We start from the raw sequence: 20844 nt of genomic DNA on the forward strand, positions 1-20844 counted from the left end.
TTTAAAGAATGAAAGAGTTTGTCTAATTCTAGAGTGAGGCAACTGCCTGCAAAGCTGTAATCTGCAGCACAACATCCAAGGGTTTGAAGAAAACCACACAGCATCAGCAAAACAGACTTCATTAGTTTGTACTGACTCACAAAACAAAAGGGACTTCAGAGCTCACATATGACTAATATTAGTCCCCACAACAGTGTCACAGCAAATAAAGAAATCAGAACCCCTTCTGCACAAGCCATGCCTTTCACATGGCAAATTATCTTGTCTTCTGAGCCAAAGGGTAAGAAAAAAATGTAACTCACATGGCATCGAGTAGTAAAGGCAGAGAACCACCAGCTTCACGTGATTCTCCAAGGTGCAGCTCAAGCTTTCCTGAACTTCCCAGGATAGAGCTGATTTGAGACGCTGATTTGTGATGCCTTTGCCTTGTTTCAGACAAGTTTAAGTGCTGCACAGGTGAGACAGCATTCCTGTGTGCTCCAACTTGTGTCTGACTCGTCTCAGACCAAGACAGAGCCTTCACTGCAAGAAGCAGCATCCTTAGCTTATCTGCCCTCAGCATAAATCAGAAGCCTCATCTAAAACCTGCCAAAGCCACCAAGCCATGGAACTGTGACTTGTTGTATTCATAGTTTCAGCCTGGGCCAGAAGGCAATCTCTCATACACAAAGCATGTGCTTTTAAATAAAGCAACCACTGCCAATGCATGTCTGAGCAGGAGAAGAGGGAGGTTAGCATGAAGCTATAGCTGAGTGCCTGTAAGTACAGGACCAAGGAAGACAGCAAGAGCACACAAACACCCTGCAAAGGTACAGTGTCTTGCCTGGCCCTGTGGTAACCAGGATGAGATACAGGAGAGTCATTTCTCATCAGTCTGCTTCCTACCTACATTACTATTACCTTGTGCCACAGGCTTTAATGAAAAGTGTGAAAGCATTGCCATTTTGAAGGACAGACAGGTCTGAATCTTAAACAGTCTCAAAAGATTATCAAGTTCTGCACAATCAAAAAAGTGGCCAGGAGGTGTGATCACACCAGTCTTTATGAAGATCTGCTGTAAACAGACTCAATGCCATGGTCAAGAACGAACATGGACATTCACTGTCCTTAAACAGGACTTCCTTGCTATGTGACATGATTACAGGGCCAACCTTCTTTTGTGCTTTTGCTCTAATCCCTTAAAGCACAGGTAGGCCTATGTTGGGGATCTTCAGCCCATGAAAGGAGCACAGTACAAAGGTACTCCAGTCAGAGATCTAGCCATGCCATTTTCATCATGGTCCCATGCTCACAGGGCTCTGCTGTTTGGAGAACTCAGGTAATTTTGAGTTAGTGAGTCTGCACTATGTTTGTCCATCATGAAGAAACTACATGACGGAGGAACATAGTGTTGATGCTTGGGTGTGCTCAGGAAGTATGTCTCTGACAACAGATCACCTCTTACGACAAGAACTATCAGAATAGGTTAAGAGACTGTGCTTTCACCCTGAATACTCTTTGTAGGCGATGTCTTCCTTTTTCACAGATCACAGAATCATCTTGGTTGGAAAAGACCTTGAAGATCATCTAGTCCAGCCGTTAACCTAACATTGACAGTTCCCAACTATACTATATCCCTAAGCGCTATGTCAACCCGACTCTTAAACACCTCCAGGGATGGGGACTCCACCCACATCCCTGGGCAGCCCATTCCAACGCCTAACAACCCGTTCTGTAAAGAAATGCTTCCTAATATCCAGTCTAAACCTTCCCTGGTGCAACTTGAGGCCATTACCTCTTGTCCTATCACTTGTTACTTGGTTAAAGAGGCTCATCCCCAGCTCTCTGCAACCTCCTTTCAGGTAGTTGTAGAGGGCGATGAGGTCTCCCCTCAGCCTCCTCTTCTCCACACTAAACAACCCCAGTTCCCTCAGCCGCTCCTTGTACGACACGTACTTCAGACCCTTCACCAGCTTCGTTGCCCTTCTCTGGACACGCTTGAGTAATTCAATGTCCTTTTTGTAGTGAGGGGCCCAAAACTGAACGCAGTCATTGAGATGTGGCCTCACCAGTGCCGAGTACATCACTTCCCTGTCCCTGCTGGCCACGCTATTTCTGACGCAAGCCAGGATACCATTGGCCTTCTTGGCCACCTGGGCACACTGCTGGCTCATGTTCATCCGGCTGTCAATCAACACCCCCAGGTCCCTCTCTGACTGGCAGCTCTCCAGCCACTCCTCCCCAAGCCTGTAGCGCTGCTGGGGGTTGTTGTGGCCTAAGTGCAGCACCCGCCATTTGGCCTTATTGAAACTCCTCCAGTTGGCCTTAGCCCATTGCCCCAGCCTGTCCAGGTCTCTCTGCAGAGCCTCCCTACCCTCGAGCAGATCAACACTCCCACCCAACTTGGTGTCATCTGCAAATTTACTGAGGGTGCACTCGATCCCCTCATCTAGATCATCAATAAAGATGTTAAACAGGAGTGGCCCAAAACTGAGCCCTGGGGGACACCACTCGTGACTGGCCACCAACCAGATTTAACTCCATTCACCACAACTCTTTGGGCCCGGCCATCCAGCCAGTTTTTTACCCAGCAAAGCGTGTGCCCATCCAAGCCGCGAGCAGCCAGTTTCAGCAGGAGAATGCTGTGGGAAACGGTGTCAAAGGCCTTACTGAAGTCGAGGCAGACAACATGCACAGCCTTTCCCTCATCCAATCAGCAGGTCACCCTGTCGTAGAAGGAGATCAGGCTTGTCAAGCAGGACCTGCCTTTCATAAACCCATGCTGACTGGATCTGATCATCTGGTTGTCCCGCATGTGTTGTGTGATGGTACTCAGGATGAGCTGCTCCATCAGCTTCCTGGGCACTAAAGTCAAGCTGACAGGCCTGTAATTTCCCGGATCATCCTTCCAACCCTTCTTATAGATGGGCGTCACATTGGCCAGTTTCCAATCTGTCGGGACCTCCCCGGTCAGCCAGGACTGCTGGTAAATGATGGAAAGCAGCTTGGCGAGCACCCCAGCCAGCTCCTTCAGCACCCTTGGGTGTATCCCATCCAGTCCCATAGACTTGTGTATGTCTGTGTGATGCAGTAGGTCACTGACTGTCTCCTCCTGGATTGCGAGGGGGTTGTTCTCCCAGTCTCTGTCTTCTGGCTGAGGAGGCTGGATTCCCTCAGTACAACTAGTCTTGTTATTATAGACTGAGGCAAAGAAGGCATTAAAGACCTCAGCCTTTTCCTCATCATTTGTTACCATGTTTCCTCCCGCGTCTAGCAGGGGACGGAGGCTCTCCCTGGTCTTTCTTTTGCTGCTCACATACTTAGAGAAACATTTCTTGTTGTCCTTGATTGCTGAAGCCAGATTAATTTCTAGCTGGGCTTTAGACCTCCTGATTTCTGCCCTGCATAGCCTCACAGCATCTTTGTAATTGTGAGTGGCTAGCCCCTTCTTCCAAAGGCTTTAAACTCTCCTTTTCTCCCTGAGTTCCAGCCAAAGCTCCCTGTTCAGCCAGGGTGGTCTTCTCTGTCGCCGGCTTCTCTTACAGCACCTGGGGACTGCCTGCTCCTGTGCCATTAACACTTCCTTCTTAAAGAGTGCCCAGCCTTCCTGGACCCCTATACCCTTCAGGATCGTCTCCCAAGGGATCCTGTCAAGCAGGTGCCCAAACAAGACTAAGTCAGCCCGTTGGAAGTCCAGGATGGCAGTTCTTAGTCCTCTCCTGGCCTCTCTAAGAATAGAGAACTCTATTATTTCATGATCACTGTGCCCTAGTCAGCCTCCAACTGCCACATCATCCATCAGTCCTTCTCTGTTTACAAAGAGGAGATCCAACAGGGCACCTTCTCTGGTCGGTTCACTCACCAGCTGCGTCACAAGTTATCTCCCACACATTCCAGGAATCTCAGGGAGTGGTCCCACTCTGCCATGTTGTATTTCCAGCAGATGTCTGGGAAGTTAAAGTCTCCCACAAGAACAAGGGCAAGCAATCATGAGATTTTTCCTAAGTGAGTATAGAATATTTCATCCACCTCTCTGTCCTGGGTGGGTGGCCTATAGTAGACTCCTACTACAACATCTGCCCTGTTGTCCTTCCCCCTGATTCTAACACAAAGACACTCTACCCTGTCTTCACTGCACTTGTACTCAAAGCAATCATAACAGTCCCTAACATACAGCGCCACCCCACCACCTCTCCTTCCTTGTCTGTCCCTCCTAAAGAGCTTGTAGCCATCAGCTGGCGCACTCCAGTCATGGGAGACATCCCGCCATGTTTCTGTGATAGCCACAACATCATAATTTTCCTGTTTCATCATGGCTTCAAGCTCCTCCTGTTTGTTACCCATGCTGTGTGCATTGGTACACAAGCATTTCAGATGGGCGGATGTTTTGCCCCCTTCCCCCTTCAAATCTAGTTTAAAGCTCTCTCAATGAGCCCAGCTAACTCCTGCCCCAAGATCCTCTTCCCCCTCTGGGACAGGTGCATTCCATCTAATGCCAAAAGGTCTGGTGCCCTGTATACCAACCCATGATTGAAAAATCCAAAGCCGTGATGGTAACACCAGTCTTGGAGCCACAAGTTCATCTGTTGAGTTCTCCTGTATTCTTCTTCATCCATCCCCCCAACTGAAGGGATGGAGGAGAACACAGTTTGTGCCCTCGACCCCTTAACCAGTTTCCCCAAGGCCCTGAAATCTCTCTTCATTGTTTTAGGACTTCTCCTGGTAATCTCGTCACTACCTACCTGAAAAACCAAGAGAGGGTAGTAGTCCTTTGGTCTCACTAGAGTGGGGAGTTTTACTGTGAGGGCCTTCACCTGGGCCCCAGGGCGGCAGCAGACTTCCCTATGAAGAGGGTCTGGTCTGCATATTGGGCCTTCGACACCCCTCAGAATGGAGTCACCCACTTTTTCTTAAGGTTCAGAGTGATTGTTACAATTGCCTCTAAACAAAATGTAAACTCACCCTGCAGTCTTGGCCAGAACATTTGGCCTGTTTGGTAAAATGTAATCAGATCCTTTTCTGTTCTGTTCTGGTGTGGATAAGCCACCTTCTCTCTGCAAAAAATCCCAGCTCATGCTAGGAGCTAGGATTTGTTCCCCTCCCTGTGGACAGTGCTAGGCCCTGCACCTGGTTTTGCAGGGCAGTAATATGTCTTTTGGTGAACAACCATGAAAAGAATCCCACCTGTTCATCTGTTAGTAAAACCTTTCACTGTAAATATCACTAAAGGGAACATCTTTCTGGTGGTTACCAAATGAGATTTAAAACTTGGTGGGGAATACAAAATAGCTCCATTTAATTTTCCAGAAATTAAAAATCATTACAACTTCTAAGTTCACTGGGTTTGTCAGTTATCTCTTTCCTGATCTTTGAGTCTGCATGTATTGGCACAGACAGCAGGATGCTCCCCTTACCCTCCTTTTCTTCTTCTCCCTGTGTGCCAGGAGCTGTCTAGAGCCAGAGAAAGTGGTTCAAAAATGCAATCTGGTCCTTTGGTGCCACCTCAGCCCTGAAAATATGAAAGAAGGCCCTGATGTGAGCACCTTAGTCTGTGCAGCATGTGTATTTCTAAGGAAACAGTCAAGTCCCATGGGAATAACTATGGGAACAAGAACAGCGTTTGGCCCAGTTTCAGTGTTGGTCCACGCATGAATGCTTTGCTCCAGGAATAAGATGAGCAAGACATCAAATCTCTTGGGCAGTTATGATAATTCCTTGTAATAGTCTGAAGGTCTGAATGCTGTGGTTACAACATAACAGCCCAAATGCAAACCTCTAGACCATTAATGGTGCAGGCTCTCCTGACAGCTACAGATCTCTTTGGGACAAGATAAGGAGAGGCAGAGCACTTTTAATTCATCAGATTGATTATTCCCTTGGAAGCACTAGGTAAAGGTACTATTACAGGCAGAAGACTCACCCTGCAAATGCAGGATGAAGATGTAAGTGCTCTCTGCTACTAAAAGGATGATGTCTATGAGTTCAGCTGTACATGGAGTGTCTGCAAAAGGAACAAGACTAACAGCTGAAATCAGGCCTGGCAAGGGTTCCTACTGCCCTGAAAAATCTTGCATGTGCTGAAGGAGGGAGCAAGAAAGAGCATCTCAAGCAGTTTATTTAAGCTGTAGAATAAAATTTGTGCTGCTTCTCCACAGTAGCACCTGCTCAAAAGGTTGTTACACAGTCACTTCAACACCACAGAAATCCTTATCAACAATAAGAGAGGTAGCCCCATCTCATGCTGCAGCTTACTGCAGTTCAGTTATGCTTTTCTTGTGCTAGCTGCAGAATACATGTAATTTTGCAGCAGCTCAAGTCTGAAAGTTCTTAAGTATTTTTTAAGGATTTTTTTCAGCTGATCTGTTCTTAGACCTGGCTGACTGTTCAGTTCCAGGAACATTTATGCCAGTACAAGCAGAGGAATGGGAGGTGGAACGCTAGGGTGGGAAGAGGGTGAGACCTTCCCTTTGAGCGCCAATGTAGGCATACAAAAGTTTAAAGTGACCAGAAAACCACAGGGGTTTTATGGAAAGCAATACCTAGAAAAAAAAAATTTTGTTAGAACATAGTCTCAAAAATCAGACCATGTCCCTGAGGTTCCTAAATGTAAGCTAAGTTCTTCAGAAAACCACTTGCTCATTCTTCATAAACCCTGCTCCCTTTTCTTTCCCTTTTTCTTCCCTTTACTAAGCTTAATAACACAACAAAGCAAAATAAAAGTTGAGTCCGTGACAGTTAGGTAATGTTACAACACAAAACTGAATAATACAAAAGGTTTGTAGTCTCTAGGACTGTGATCCTTGTTTGAGGATTAAGCATCTGGCTGCCAAATTTCTAGGGACTTTGAAGATAAACACTGAAGTACAACAAAGAGGTAAAAATGCAGCGAGGGAGAGCTTTGGAAGATATTTACAGGATCTAACATACAAAACTTACTCCTACCCCTCCTGAAAATATGTTTATATAAGTAGGCAACCATTCTGCACTGCTGTCTGTCAAAGATTGCCAGGATAAGGCAGCTGGGATTTGCCTGCCTAAGGGAAAGAAATGTTACTGGAAGTCTTTCTTTCTCCCTTGGCTAATTGCAGACTCTGCCTCTTTTCTGTAACTTGCTAACATGACTTTGCAAGCTGGTTCTCCCAAACTCTGTGAGATGTTGCTGGCAAGGGGGCCTGTGTATGTTCTCAGTGAAGAGCTCATTAAGTGCTTTTTTGGATAGGGATAGATTAATGGACTGAGACTCCAAAAGTGACTACAGATAAGAGAACCTCTGCATTTAGCAAATGCATTTAGCAAAATCCTTCTTTGAAACATGTTCTTTCTCCCAGAAAGTAACTTTGGGTCACATCCAGTTTTTGGGTGCTGGAGAAAGTAATTCTTTCTTTTGTGTCTGTCATTCACCAATTCACCTAAACCTCAGCTTACCCTCCTGTCAGAGCACCAGTCTAGTTTAGCCTTTCCAGAAAGTTTTATCTGTCAATGAATCTGGTCTAGTGGAAGGTGTTCCTGTCTACGGCAGGGAGGTTGGAACTAGATGATCTTTAAGGTACCTTCCAACCCAAACCATATTATGATTCTATGAATCCCAGAGAAGCCCTCTGCAGATCTCTGACTCCTCAGAGACAAGCAGCTCCTAATCCACTTACCAATATAATGGTACATTCAGTTTCTTAATAGAGGTATTTGATACAGTCAGAAAACACTACAAATGGCAAAAAGCATTAGCTTCTGGAATATAGAGAATATCTGTCAACGCATCTGTGGATCTTCCTTCTGTTTTCGTTGCCGGCACACATTCTGTATAAAACCTACAGGACTATGACTTATCACATGGATATAAGCATACTAGACTTTGCAGGTTTGGGTTTTTTTAAAGATTATTTTTCTGGACTTCACAGTGTAACCATTATATTTAATGAATGGGCCCTGGACTCTTCAGAGCTAGTGGAGAATACCAGGTTTTCATCCAGTTCAAAATATTTCCAAACCCTGTCAACAGAAAGCTTGGGATCATCAAACTCTGGAACATCCTTGAATTAAGGCTTGGCCATCTAAATTGCTGGTGACATAGATGTCTGCAGATCAATGACAACCTTAGCCATAGCAATATAGGTATCAATAACTTATTAAGTCCATAGGGCTTTCTTAAACCAGCCTGGAGACTGACTCAGCAATTCAGGGGAAGCTGAGATTCACCAAGAGATTTTTTTACCCATCATGAAACAGACATATCCAGAGATTGCCTTCTCCATTTCCAGATATTTCTGGATCCATGCAATTGAGTTGTCCTGGTCTGCCCTTATGTAGACATGTGAGGAAATAATGAGTTTTACAACACAAATTTTTGTCAAAATTTGTTTAAGTATTCATAATTCTGCTATGGGAAGCTGACGTGCTCTGAATGCTGCTAGGCTTATGTTGAGAGCAACAACCACTTCCATACAGTGGTCATGTCTCTTGAACAAAACAATTCAAAGACTGTAATATAAAGTACATAAGAATAGTCACACTGGATCACACCAAAGGCTCATTTAGGCCTGAATCTCAGCAGCACACAAAACCAGATAGCTAAGAATGCATGTAAGGTCAGGACACACCTACAATGATACTATCACAAAATATTATCACAGACATTAACAGTTTTGTGGCTCTGGAAACTTCATAAGTTACAAATATTTTTCTATATATTAACTACCCTCCAGGTAGGACAGGACAAACTCTCTTCCATAAATTTGTCCTATCTCCTTTTGAATCCATGAAAAATCAGCCCCATAACATTTTGGAGCAAGGAAGCCCATGACTCACCTACATATTATGTGAAGTGTCATGTCCTTTCCTTTGTTTTGATGTTACTTTTTGGTCTCATTTGGGGTCCGCTATTTCTTTTGCTATGAAAAACAGTAATTTCCTTATTTACTTTCTCCATTCCTCTCAGAATAGACCTCTATCTTATTCCTGTCCATCAACTCTTTTCCAGCCTAGAGCATCCTTGTCTACTTAAGCATTCCTGCTTTGCTACACATCTTCAAAATGCCTGCATTATGTACATACAAAGCACCACAGAGCCCTGGTACCAGTTGGAGACCCTGAAAGCTACTGTAGCACAAATAATAATAGATAAGAAAACTGCAAAACCAAATCTGACATTCTCAGAAAATTATTTTAAAAATAACCAGAGGAAACAAAAGCTGTCAGAGAATCCACTTCTATAATCTTCCCCTTCAGTGCAAGGCAAAAATCACATCAGTTTCCCTTTGCATTTCAACCAGGCTTACTTTCAGAGAAATGTGTGGGCAGGGCTGCAAATCAGAGAAGATGCTAAGGTTTTGCTGCTTTATCAAAACCTCTGGTCACTGTGTTAAAAAATCACCTGTGTACATCTGAGCATCAGTAGAACTTGCTATCAGAAGCCTTAACTGTCCCATTTTCCCTCTGTTAAACTATGTATGTGGGATTTGAAACACCTCAGAAACAGCAAAAAGTGAATCTCATTAATCACAAAATTCTCTTATGATTGGACTGACAGCTACTGTGAGAAATGTCAGCCTCGAGTGACACAGACATAGAGAAGAAGCTTGTAATAGAAAAGCTGCCTCATCCATAACTAGAACATCATGAATTAGAGGCAATAATTGGAACTACAAGCAGACAATAATGTCATTATTATTATTACTATTTCTCACCTAAATCTTGGTATTAGATGATGGCTCTAAGATGTTCACAGCTAAAAATTTCTGGCTTCTGTCCACACTGTCCCACATATGACCACACTATCCCCTGTCTATTTGAAGTGAAGGCTGCAAATAGCCTCGTCTGCTGACCACTATCTGGAGTGCAATTTCAGTGTGAGAAACTGGTATGCTCTGAAGACTATGAAGTCAACGGGATTTCTGCACACTATGAGTTTTTGAGCTTTAAAAGCATGATGACGACCTTCATTTGCCAGTTAGAATTTTATCTACTGAGAATAGGCCCTATCACCTGAAACTAAAAACTCAGGTATAAGTTACAAGTTCTTAAAGGGAAGCAGTTAGCCACCAGAACAGGGATGACACGTGACATGAACAGCATATTACATTTCTAATAGTAACGTTTCCATTTCATTAGAAGATGCAGATGTGATACAGGAGTGCTGGGTGATCTTGCAAGGCCTGTTTATGCTAGCACTCGTATTACATTTCCTCTTGCCTTGAACTGTACACTCTGATTTGGTGCAGCAAAGACTTCAGTGTAGATAGGAAACACCAGAACATGTCTACTTTTGGCAGATGTACAAAGCAAATGGCAAGACTTCCAGAATCACCGTCCCTTACTTCTGCAGAAAATGCTATAAGCTCCTGGTAATAACCAAGAATTTGGCTACAGAAGTCACACGAATGTTGGTCTGTCATACAATACTGGATTTTGAACCAACATCATCCTTACTTTAAAACAAACTTTTCTAAACTCTCTGTGCATGCTTCTCAAATTAGTGCAATTTTTCTTTGGTGGAGCTCCTCATTAAGCTGGGTCTGGACAATCTATTCAAATACAATTGTTCTTCCCAAGAAGAATCTGTAAGCACAGATGGTAACAGGATACATCTGGATTTGTCTGCAAAAACCATAATGGGAGTTAACAGTGTAACCTGACCGGGACAACTGAAAGGTAATATAGGGTAAACTGCATGTGGTCAGGACTCAGATAACACTGAATGTTTGCTGTGATGCTTCAATAAAACCCTTATTTGTCCAGTGTGTACCAACTTTATATTCTGCCCCTCTCACCACTTCTTGTTTGGCCTGGCTCAAATCACTTCAATACTCTGTTGATGTTTTTTTTTCCTTAGTCACTTTCTGCCCTGCTGGCTTTGGAGCACTTTGGAAGTAGTCATTATCACTTACTAAGCAGGGTATGTCTATCATCTTCCTTAGACATCTAATGTCAGTGATCTGAACCACAGTGCTTTCCCTGGAAGTGCCAGGTACAGAGATGATAGTGTGCACCAAACTTCTTTCTGAGAACCACCTGGAGGAAATTCACAGTCTGAATTTTTAACCCAATACAATGGGGAACATTTTCACACTCTCTAGTCTCATCAGACTACTAACAATAAATTAAAATAATATAGGACACTGTCTTCCACTCTCATCTGATAGTGTAACTCTTTTTTCCTGCCAGGCAATAATACCCATTTTCACCAAATGAACTATTTCTTGACAATCTACACTCATAAGTACAGCCAAGGTTTTCCTGTCTCCTGAACTAGGCCAAAAAGTACCTGTCTTCAAACTGAGTGCTGTCTTTTTCAATAACGAAGCAGCTGAAATCCAAGCAGGTCTGCATGTAAAAAACTGAGAATATAACATAAAAGTAGATGAGGGGATTCAAAAGCAGCCAGTATCACAGTTACCAAAGAATTACTTCCTTTACTATCCAATTGTATCACATGAAGGATGGCGAATCAAAATTGCATCTAACTTCCTTGATTTTTTTTTATTTTAATCCTTTTCCTCACAGAAAAATCTGATTAAATGTAATTAATCACAAGGAAGATGTGTTGGCTCAAAGTCCAGAGAGTTACCACTTAATTAAAAAGTGCTAAAGAAAAGACTTCTGCCCAGCATTAAAGTGAATTTCATTAAAATCAAAGCAAGACAGAGCTGCTTTGCGCTGTGCAAGAGACATAAATTCCAAGAAGGACTCTGGGCCAGCTGACAACCAATTCAGTTAATAGATCTTTGCTGGGAGAGAGAGAAAAATGTCATCAGCCAAGAAGGGGAGTTAAAACAATCTAGCAAGAGACAGTGGCAAGACAGGCAGCATCATGGTACCTCAGTCTGCCCCTCCTCATGACTTATCTTAAGCACCCTGCAAAACAGTGGCATAAATCTGCAGCACATCTTGCAACTCTGATAATCTGAGAACGTACAGTTAAGGTTGCAATCATTTATTAGGCTTTGAAATAAAGCACATGAAGAGATAAGTGACACTCATACTTTAGCACTAAAGAAAGCTACTGGATCTAATATCAGGACAAATTCCTCAGTTTTTAAGGAATAAATATGATTGTTGTGCAGTCCTAGAAAAGAGATTAAAAGACATTAATTAAATTTGTGATCATGTTTACTCGTATTTGAACAGTGATACAGTTGGTCAGACATTATCTAAATTAGGTCTGCAACCATATGATATTTCTTTCACTTGGTGAGAATTTGTGGTATGGTAAGAAGGTGGAAGTTGGAAGATCCAACTCCTTTAGGCTCCTTTGGAAGCCAAGACTGTCAAACCTGAATACTGAAGAAACTCCTGAGATAGCATTGCTACCTATATAATTAAAAGAAGAATAATTTCTCCCATTTCTGAAAGTCTTGAAATTTAAGCTTGCATAGACATGAACTGGCAAATTAAACCCATTTCCCAGATGAAAAGGCAGTCTTCAAATTCCTTATTGGAAGTGCATTTTACAGCCAAAGTATAAACATGATTTGAATCAGAGAAGTAGACATAGCTGGGAGGTCCAGCCCCTGAAAATACAGGCTATAAAGTAAGGAACCAAGGAAAATGCCAAGTTCAAGTCTGCCTCTGAACCTTAGTGAAACAGTCCACCTGGAAAAAAAATTATTCATGAGGGCCTTGGTCATGACATAAGGAAACTGGAACATAGACTCGCCACATGAGTTAAATGTAGCCATGGACAGATGGATTGTCCCAGTTGAACATCAGAGGGGTTTCCCTCTCTAAACTTTTGGTGCCTGTTTTTCTCACCTAAAATTGTCCCTCCTAGGGTAACAGGTCAGCAAGTAAAAGGTGCTTTTTATAATGACTGTCTTCACATTATCCTGCTTTGTTGCTGATACTGGAAAAGACTGAGGGTATTCTACTGCAATGCTCTTCTCAGCAAGTGCTATGGGAAACCTGATCCACAGAGACTTGTGGAAATGAGAGCTCATTTGCTAGCCTTCTTGAAAGAACACACACATTATAGTTTGAGAGAATAGTCTACCCTTCTGAGAATAGTCTACCCTTCTTTTCACCTTCCTCTGTGGGCTCCCATCTCTTTATAAAGCTAAATATAAGTTGTTAGGCTTCACTTTTGAAGATCTCTCAGAGCCTGCTTGTATCCTAATGCTCACCTCATGGAGTACCTTGGGAGCCATAGCAGTCTTTCAGGATCCCTGCAAACTTCACTGCAGCAGGATTTCTAAGGATTATTAAGACTGAGGCTAGTCAGATGAGAACACTTCTCCTGAGTGCAATGATTAACATCTGAATAACTACCACATTGTTCTTCTCAGCCCTCCCAAGCACTTCCTTTTGCTGAGATACCTCCCAAGCTAAGCTGCAGGGATAACACAACTATGTTTGCCATAGTAATAAATGTTGCATCCTTGTTTTGTGTGGTCTTATGGCCCTGTCCATCTGTCCTTTTGTGCCTCACACTCAAACTAGGTGTCCTCTGGAAAGGGAGACAGCCTTTATGCTTTATTTTGGACTGCCCATAGAAAACCACACAGCAGCAACATGAACAAGATTCTTAAACATATCAACAGGCAACTTCATAATAACAACTCTTAATTTCAAATGTGGTTGGTGATACGTCTGATTCCCTTCAATCCTGAGAACCTTTGTATCAGATGGGATCTGGAAATGTGTATAAAGGGGTCTCAAAAATGCACACACACACACATATATCTATATATTGATGACATGCTAAAAGGAGCCAGCTAAAAACCCTAAATGTGCAGTGGATCTGTTTCCAGTATCAGCTTTCCACAATCCAGCACAGATATCCCTGCAAGGCTCTGGATTTATGTTTCTAATGCAACTCTTCCCCTCTCCCATCGTCTCCTCTGAGCTTGACTAGTGCTCTCAATCACTGTGCCCAGATGCTGCCAGAGCACTTGTCTGCTTGCAGCCAAAGTGAGGTCAGCAAGGCACAGCTTGCCAGGGGTAGCATACCCTGCTTTCCCATCTCTCAACCTCCAGGGGAGCATGTGTCCAGCTGGTTGCAAGAGAGACATGGCAGAAGGTAAAGAAGTTTCCTGTGGTCCATTCCCGTGCAGCACAAAATGGGGCAGAGAGGAGGATATTTTGCAGGCTATGGTTTTCCACTGTTTTTAAAGTTCTCTTTGTGATGAGCATGTAAGAAACATTTTGCTGTGGGTACACTAGCTTTGAAACCAAAGTAATAGCCACCAAGGGCAAAACCATTCTTTAAGGCTGCCCACAGCTTCAGAAATGGCTGCAGCACAGCCAGCAAGTCAGGGAGTGCTGCAGGCAAGTAGCACAAAGATGAGGCACTCTGTGGAAAGTTCGTGTGACTAGGAATAAGGAGGTCAGATCCGTGAGCTGGAAGTATTTGGTAACACAGATGAGTGGTCTGTGGAGGGAAACCAAGCACCTCATAGTGGCCAATCCTCCCTGTTCTTGGGAGTCAGATAGCAGACTTCACCCAGGCTTTCAACCCAGACTCCACTGGATTTTTTTTAAATGTCATTTTAACTGTCCTTTCTATGTCTGGAGACAAAAGGGCATGGAAGAGTCTAAATTAGATGCATGTGACATATTGGGATAATTTAAACAGTCACTTGGGAAGAAACTGAGACACAGATTAGATTTTTCTAATTTGGACAAAACACTCAACAATCTAATGTTGTTTTTGACCGTTTGTAGAAAGGAATCAAGTTCTCTGAAGTTCTGAGAAAAGCTGGATCTATTTAATATGTGCTCACAATTTTTTTGGTTTATGGGTTGACTTGTGGGGTTTTGCCTTTTTTTCTGTTACTGATTTTGTTTTCTGCATGCATTCAGAGCATGGTGTGCCCTGCCTGCTCTGCTGAGTCAGACGCTGTCTTGCATCTATGGTAAGGAATGCCAATAGAAAGCGATCTAGTGAGCCTTTCTTATATATGGCAGAAACAAACAGACTCTGTTGACTTCTGGAAAGCCCCTTTGAACTATTGTGGCTATATTTTTAAAATGCAGATACTGACTTTTCTCCAGAAGCATGATTGAGTTCTCACTCCTGATTATTAAGACTTCAGAAGTTTTCACACAGGCATTATTTGATATCAAAAAGTATAAGAACTGTAATAATTACCAGTATTGAATGGAAGTGCTTGAATTAGCACAGAGACTCAAACTGGCTTTTTTAACATGTGAGCAAATCTGCAATCAAGGGAGACATCCTGCTTTGTTTTTGTTAACTTTGATATAGAAGGTTATAGCTGAGGGTACAATTAATAAAGTGGAGTTATACAAGTAAAATCACAGTTCCTGCTGCAGATAGAGAACAATCAAGATTTTATTAGCAGGAAAACAAAAGATAGACAAAAAAGAGACAGAGGTTTGTTTGCAGAAAATACTGCTGGCTATGCAAAGGCTGTATTTAAAAGATCAAAGATACAAATTGATGAATAATTTTTGGAAGTTGTTTACAAAAAACTGAGGAGTTGCAAGAAAGAAACCAAACTATTCCTTGCAGTAGAGATAAATGGTAAATATTCTGTATTTTTCCACATTTGCCTTACTAATTAAGCACCAGTTATTTTCTGGCCTCTTTGGTATTTATTTCTCACAATTAAACAGATTTTTCTTAACACTGTCAGGACAGTGCTGCAGTAGTAGAGGGTTTTTTAGCAACATCCTGATGTTGTAAATACAGAGAATGTTTTCATTATTGGCGTAGGTGATTTCTTTGATGTGTACAGTGACTACTGTACACATATATACTGATATGTTCAGCATTAGCAAAATGTGTAAGAGCTTTTGCTTTTCTACCAAGTACCCTTTTACAAAGCCGGATCTAATTTTACATTACCTTGGCCTAGTGTCTTGACCTACAGAGCTACAGAGCCTGTGGAGTGGTTAGACAATATCAGAGGCCTGTAGTTTGACCTTCAGCGTGTTGCTATGTAGTTGTAGGGATGTAACACTGTTTAGACAAAGCACAGTTAAGCAGGTGTTATGAAAAAAAGAAGATATTGGCAAAAAAAAACAAAACTAAACTGATACAAGAATACTTGCTCCATCACTACACCCATCATCGAGCAATAGCTCAGAGAGGTCCATAGGCCAGGAAGGATCCAACAGTCTGGAAGATACTCTTCTCATCATCAATCTCATCCCACCTCCACCCGAGAGGGAGGATGGCATAACTCTGCCTTGGAGGATAGCTGGTCATGAAGGACCTCTAAGGACCTGGGATCAAGTGGCTCTCACGGCCAGGGCCACCACATTCACCCTGCTCCTCCACTGAGAGCTTCAATCCTGTCTACACAGAAAGATGAAGCACAGATAACTGCTTCTGACTTTGTAGACTTCTTTGCATTATTAGTTACTGTTTCATAGAGGCAATGAACACCCAAACTCCTTCTCATGAATCCAATTATGGTGTAGTAATTAACATGTGAGCTTACTCTGTCCTGACTCAAACCATGACACCAGGTTCCAAACACCTATACAAGAGCAACAGTATTGTATGGAGCAGCAGATAAAAATCATGACAATCCTGTTTCTCAGGATTTAACATAATAAAAATTGTGCTACTGCATGGAACTACATCAACTGTAGGAGCCTGCTCCATACTATAATTTATAATGCACTTTTCATAAAATTTATAAATTCTGGGGTTTTTTCTGTGTTTTGAATTTATATGGCCTCAACTTTGTACCTGAGAAGCACACAAAGCAGTCTGGTGGGATGAGTATTAAAAACCTTATCTCATAGCTGAAGATGTGAAGGCACAGACTATTCAGATGATTTGTCCAGGGTCACAGATACAGCCTATGAAACTGATGCTAAACTTCTGAAATACTTGGCTGGTCCTTACGCTGCTTTCTGAACCCTGTTTTTATCACTTGTCTCATATTCCACTTTCTTGTGGTGAATTGTTTCATGAAACTGTCACAAAACCAGTCTGGATGGGGCAGGATTTGGCACTACTCTAACATCTTGTCTTAACTTGCAGATTATTTATCACAACTTAACTCTCAAATCCAGAACAAATAAAAGACATCAAGGCTGCACTGACCATTTCAGGCCTTTGTGTTTAACAAAGCAACTAGCATGCAGACAGACTGTTACGGCTTTCGTACACATTATTGTTTTACTTGCCTTGAAATAGTATCTAAATACTGTTTCACAAATACTTGCAAAAGTCATTTAGATCATGCAGACCTCTGCATCAGACAGTGGAATAGGCTGTCCAGGGAGGTGGTGGAGTCACCATCCCTGGATGTGTTTAAGGGTGGTTTAGATGAGATGCTGGGGGATATGGTGTAGGGGAGAACTTTGTAGAGTAGGGCTGATGGTTGGACTCGATGATCCCGAGGGTCTTTTCCAACCTGAATGATTCAGTGATTCTGTGATCTCTGATCTTCTGTTCACTAGCTGTCTTTAAGTTCCAGGCCACTTTCCTCCATGAATCATTGCATATATATGAAAAATGGGTGGAAGGTAGTTTATATATACATCTCTATGTGTGTGTATATGAATATCTGACAGATAGACCATAATTCAGTATCACAAAATATCCCCAAGAAATGTCAGTTTTCTTGTAAAGTCTGCTGTTTTTCACCTATTCACCACTTTCTGGGCATGTGTTACAAATAAGCAGAATATGATCTTTATCCTGCTGCAGTTAAGTTCTTTGACTTTGGACATTTTCCTTGAGTAGGTTTATGTACTTAGGTTGCATCTGAGACAGAGTTTGCCCACAGTCTCTAGCTGTGGGTGTCTCTGCGCTACTATTCCATGGGATTTAGCCCAGACACAGAGAGCTGTTTGCCCTTGCTAGTGCAGGCATTTGCTGTGTTTGTCTCTCTGTCCCCATGTGTAAAATTACTTCAACAATTCTTCACACGTTTTTGAAGGAATCTCATTCCCTTGGGATGAAAAACATCAGGTGAATGCAAGGTGACATTATGCTTAAACCCATCTATGGAGAAGGCCAAAGCATAACATGCTTTTATTGTAGCTGGAAGTTTCAGATGACTGTAGGTGGGAGCTGTATGCCTATCTCCTCTATTCTCTTTTGAAGAGCCCAGCCTGAAGAGTTCTGTGTAAATCAGTCTGTTGTAATACAAAATCCTTTTGACAATACCTCTTCCCAGCCAGTCATTTGCCATCTTCTTTCCCAGTGCAAATGATCTGGTCCCTTTTGCCTTCATATGTGTTTAGTTTGGAAATTAGGCAACTTAATCCCATGGCTTTTCCCATTGAGATTTCTGGACAGTTACTGCTAAGACAAGAAATATTAATTCTTCACAGCTGGTACATTAGGCTATGTGTCTTCACAGTGCTCCTACTGTGATCAGAGTCCCAATCAAAAGGAGTTAAATCAAAGGAGTCAAAACAAAGTTAAATCTTATTTATACAGGCATGCAGTCTTTCCATTATGCTTCATATGTCTTAAAAAAAGGTCTTGCAATATTCAGAGAATATGGAACAAAAGCATTTCTAAAACCAAGCTCCTCTAGAGCAATATTAATGAAAAAATTGTAACAAGACTTGGGGGCACAATGACTCCATACAAATAAATTCTGTCCATGCAAGTGGCCTTCTGCGTGACCTTGACCACAACCTAATCCCTTTGCTGTGCCTTGATTTTCTTTTCTCTCTCCTATTTAGCTGCTGAGCCCTGCAGGGAGGGATACATAACATCCAGCACAATGGGGTCATGATCGCTGTGAGGAATTCTCACAGTTTTTGCAATAATAGTGATTTCTTTCTTTCTAGTGGCAGAATTGTATTAAACTGTGTTTAGATTAAGCTAGAAGCTCAGGTTTTTTCTCTTTCACGATTGAGAGCCCTTGGAAGGCCCTGCTGGCCTTTTTTTGTGTAGCTGACACTGTTTTGTTTTTATTGTTTGTGCATGGGCAGTGGAATTCATAAGGGGGTTTATCCCACTGTCAGCCTTTACCTGTAAAGAAATGGAGCCCTGGCTCTAGCAGAGCATGGAAAGATCTATACATTATTGCTTCACTCCTCTAGAGGGAACTCTTACTGTGTTTTAAATCTCTCCATGCATTTGTTTTAAATCTCTCCATGCATTTCTCTGTAAATTCTGCAGTCTGGTCAAGATGAGGGAAGAGCTACAACCTCTTTTGCTGGAATAAAACCTGGCAGAATTCCACTCACTGGAAACCTGCAGTCATTGTCTTCAGGTGGCAATGACTTCCAGTTTTGCCAGAGGTCCTTTCTTAGCCTGGCCTGGCATTTCCATCCCTAAGAAACATGCAGGACACAGTGGTAAGTGTCCCCCAGAGAGCTGGATTTAGACCTGCTCCTGCCCTGCTGCTGTGTGTGCTACATCAGGTCACCAAGCTGATAGGTGACGCCTGAATTTGCCTGTTTTTGTATTGGCATCAGACAACAAAAAAGATTGTCCTGAGGGATAATATAAGAGATTGCCTGGGAAGGCAGTGGGAGGATTGAGGAGAAGTGGGGAGAACAGCAACCATATTTCAAACACTTCTAATCCACACCATCCACCTAAAAAACTACCTTGTTAGCTGCAAAGGCCCATTTTCCCTGAGGGTCCTCCACTAGTTCCTGTAAGACACCTGTGTGAGGAACTATTACTTAACTCAGTAGTGTCACTTTCAGGCCCAAGTAGGTTTCAAGGTCTATGGGTAGCACATAGAGAGAAGAGGACTTCTCTGTGGGAGGGGCAAATTCCGCATTCAGAGGAGTGTTGAAAGCCGTCTTGTGGATATCATGGGTTCTCTGTTTTGGGCCAAGCTGGTCACTGTGTATGAGTGCAGCTCTGTCACAGGACCTCAGGGGAATGGCTGAGTAATAGGGCAGGCTGCTTCCCACTCACCTCTCCAGTTCTGTGCATTGCCTGAAGACCAGTGTCAATCTGCCAGCTTCTCTGATTAGCCTTATATGGAAGAGTAATAAATCACTACTTCTGTTCACATTGCTTTGGTGCAGTGCCAGCCTTCCTACACTCCACAGATGTTTTTATAGGGAACAAGCCATGACAGGGTGCAGATGCAAATCCAGTGGTGCAACCTTTAGCTTACTACTAGGAAAAGGGACAGCCATGAATATAGAACTTTGGTCTGAGTCAGCATCCTCATCAGGAACAAGCTGGAAATTATAGAAAAGAAGATGGAGAAAAGTGGATAGCTAAGCCTGTTGGCATTGCATTACCTTCTCTGCATTTATCAGAATTCTCCAGTCCACCAGCTTGGCCCTCTGGTGTGAACTGCTTCCGAGATCCTTCAAGAAATAAAGCATGTTACTGCTCATAACTTCAGTTCAGAGATCTCTCCACTCAGCTGAATAGGTCAGGTGGTGCAGAAGGCCTGTGTGTACTGGAACCAGAAAGAAGAACAATATTAAAACCACAGCTTTTTGTTTTTTTCAGGTTTTCTAGATGAGAGAAGATTTCTTAAAGGCAGGGATTTCTGATTTACCAGCTATGCTCCGTGAGGGAAAGGCATCAAAACAAATAGTCAACGGGCAAGAAAAATATGACAGATCAACAAGAAATTACCCATGTTCCTTGTTTGTAGGCAGCTGTATATGAGGACTGCCTCATGTTATGCTGCCAAGGGACCTAGGTATGTGATAGATTCAATTGTAACCACAAAAGTAATCACAGGAACTAATCTGATTCCTCAAACTATTCAACTGGATAAAGAGAGTGATCCAGGAGTGGGTGTGGGCTATACTAAATGGCATTCATACCATGCCTAAAAACTCAATTCTTCCAGCTTCTGATTCCTGGCTTCTGCCTCATTTGTTTCTGTCATATGGCAGGGTGCTTAGTTGTCTCAGTGCTCAACTGCTCTGCTCTGTTGCTCTGAAAGAAGGCACAACATATATAGCAGAGGAGTACACTCTTCTCAAGGAGCAAGAGTGGATTAACAG

General features: G+C 42.7%; 1 protein-coding gene across 1 annotated transcript in view; it reads right to left on the minus strand.

Annotated features, from left to right (window-relative positions):
• AMBN (ameloblastin) overlaps positions 1–20272 on the minus strand; it is a 42315-nt gene extending 22043 nt beyond the window's left edge. The window contains exon 1 of the mRNA XM_074856925.1: positions 20122–20272. Within this exon, the coding sequence (XP_074713026.1) occupies positions 20122–20220 (99 nt within the window). The 5' untranslated portion in view covers positions 20221–20272. The remainder of the gene's footprint in view (positions 1–20121) is intronic.
• Between the last annotated feature and the right edge of the window lie 572 nt (positions 20273–20844).

The sequence above is a fragment of the Strix uralensis genome, chromosome Z, assembly GCF_047716275.1.
Source record: "Strix uralensis isolate ZFMK-TIS-50842 chromosome Z, bStrUra1, whole genome shotgun sequence".
Classification (NCBI taxonomy): Eukaryota; Metazoa; Chordata; class Aves; order Strigiformes; family Strigidae; genus Strix; species Strix uralensis.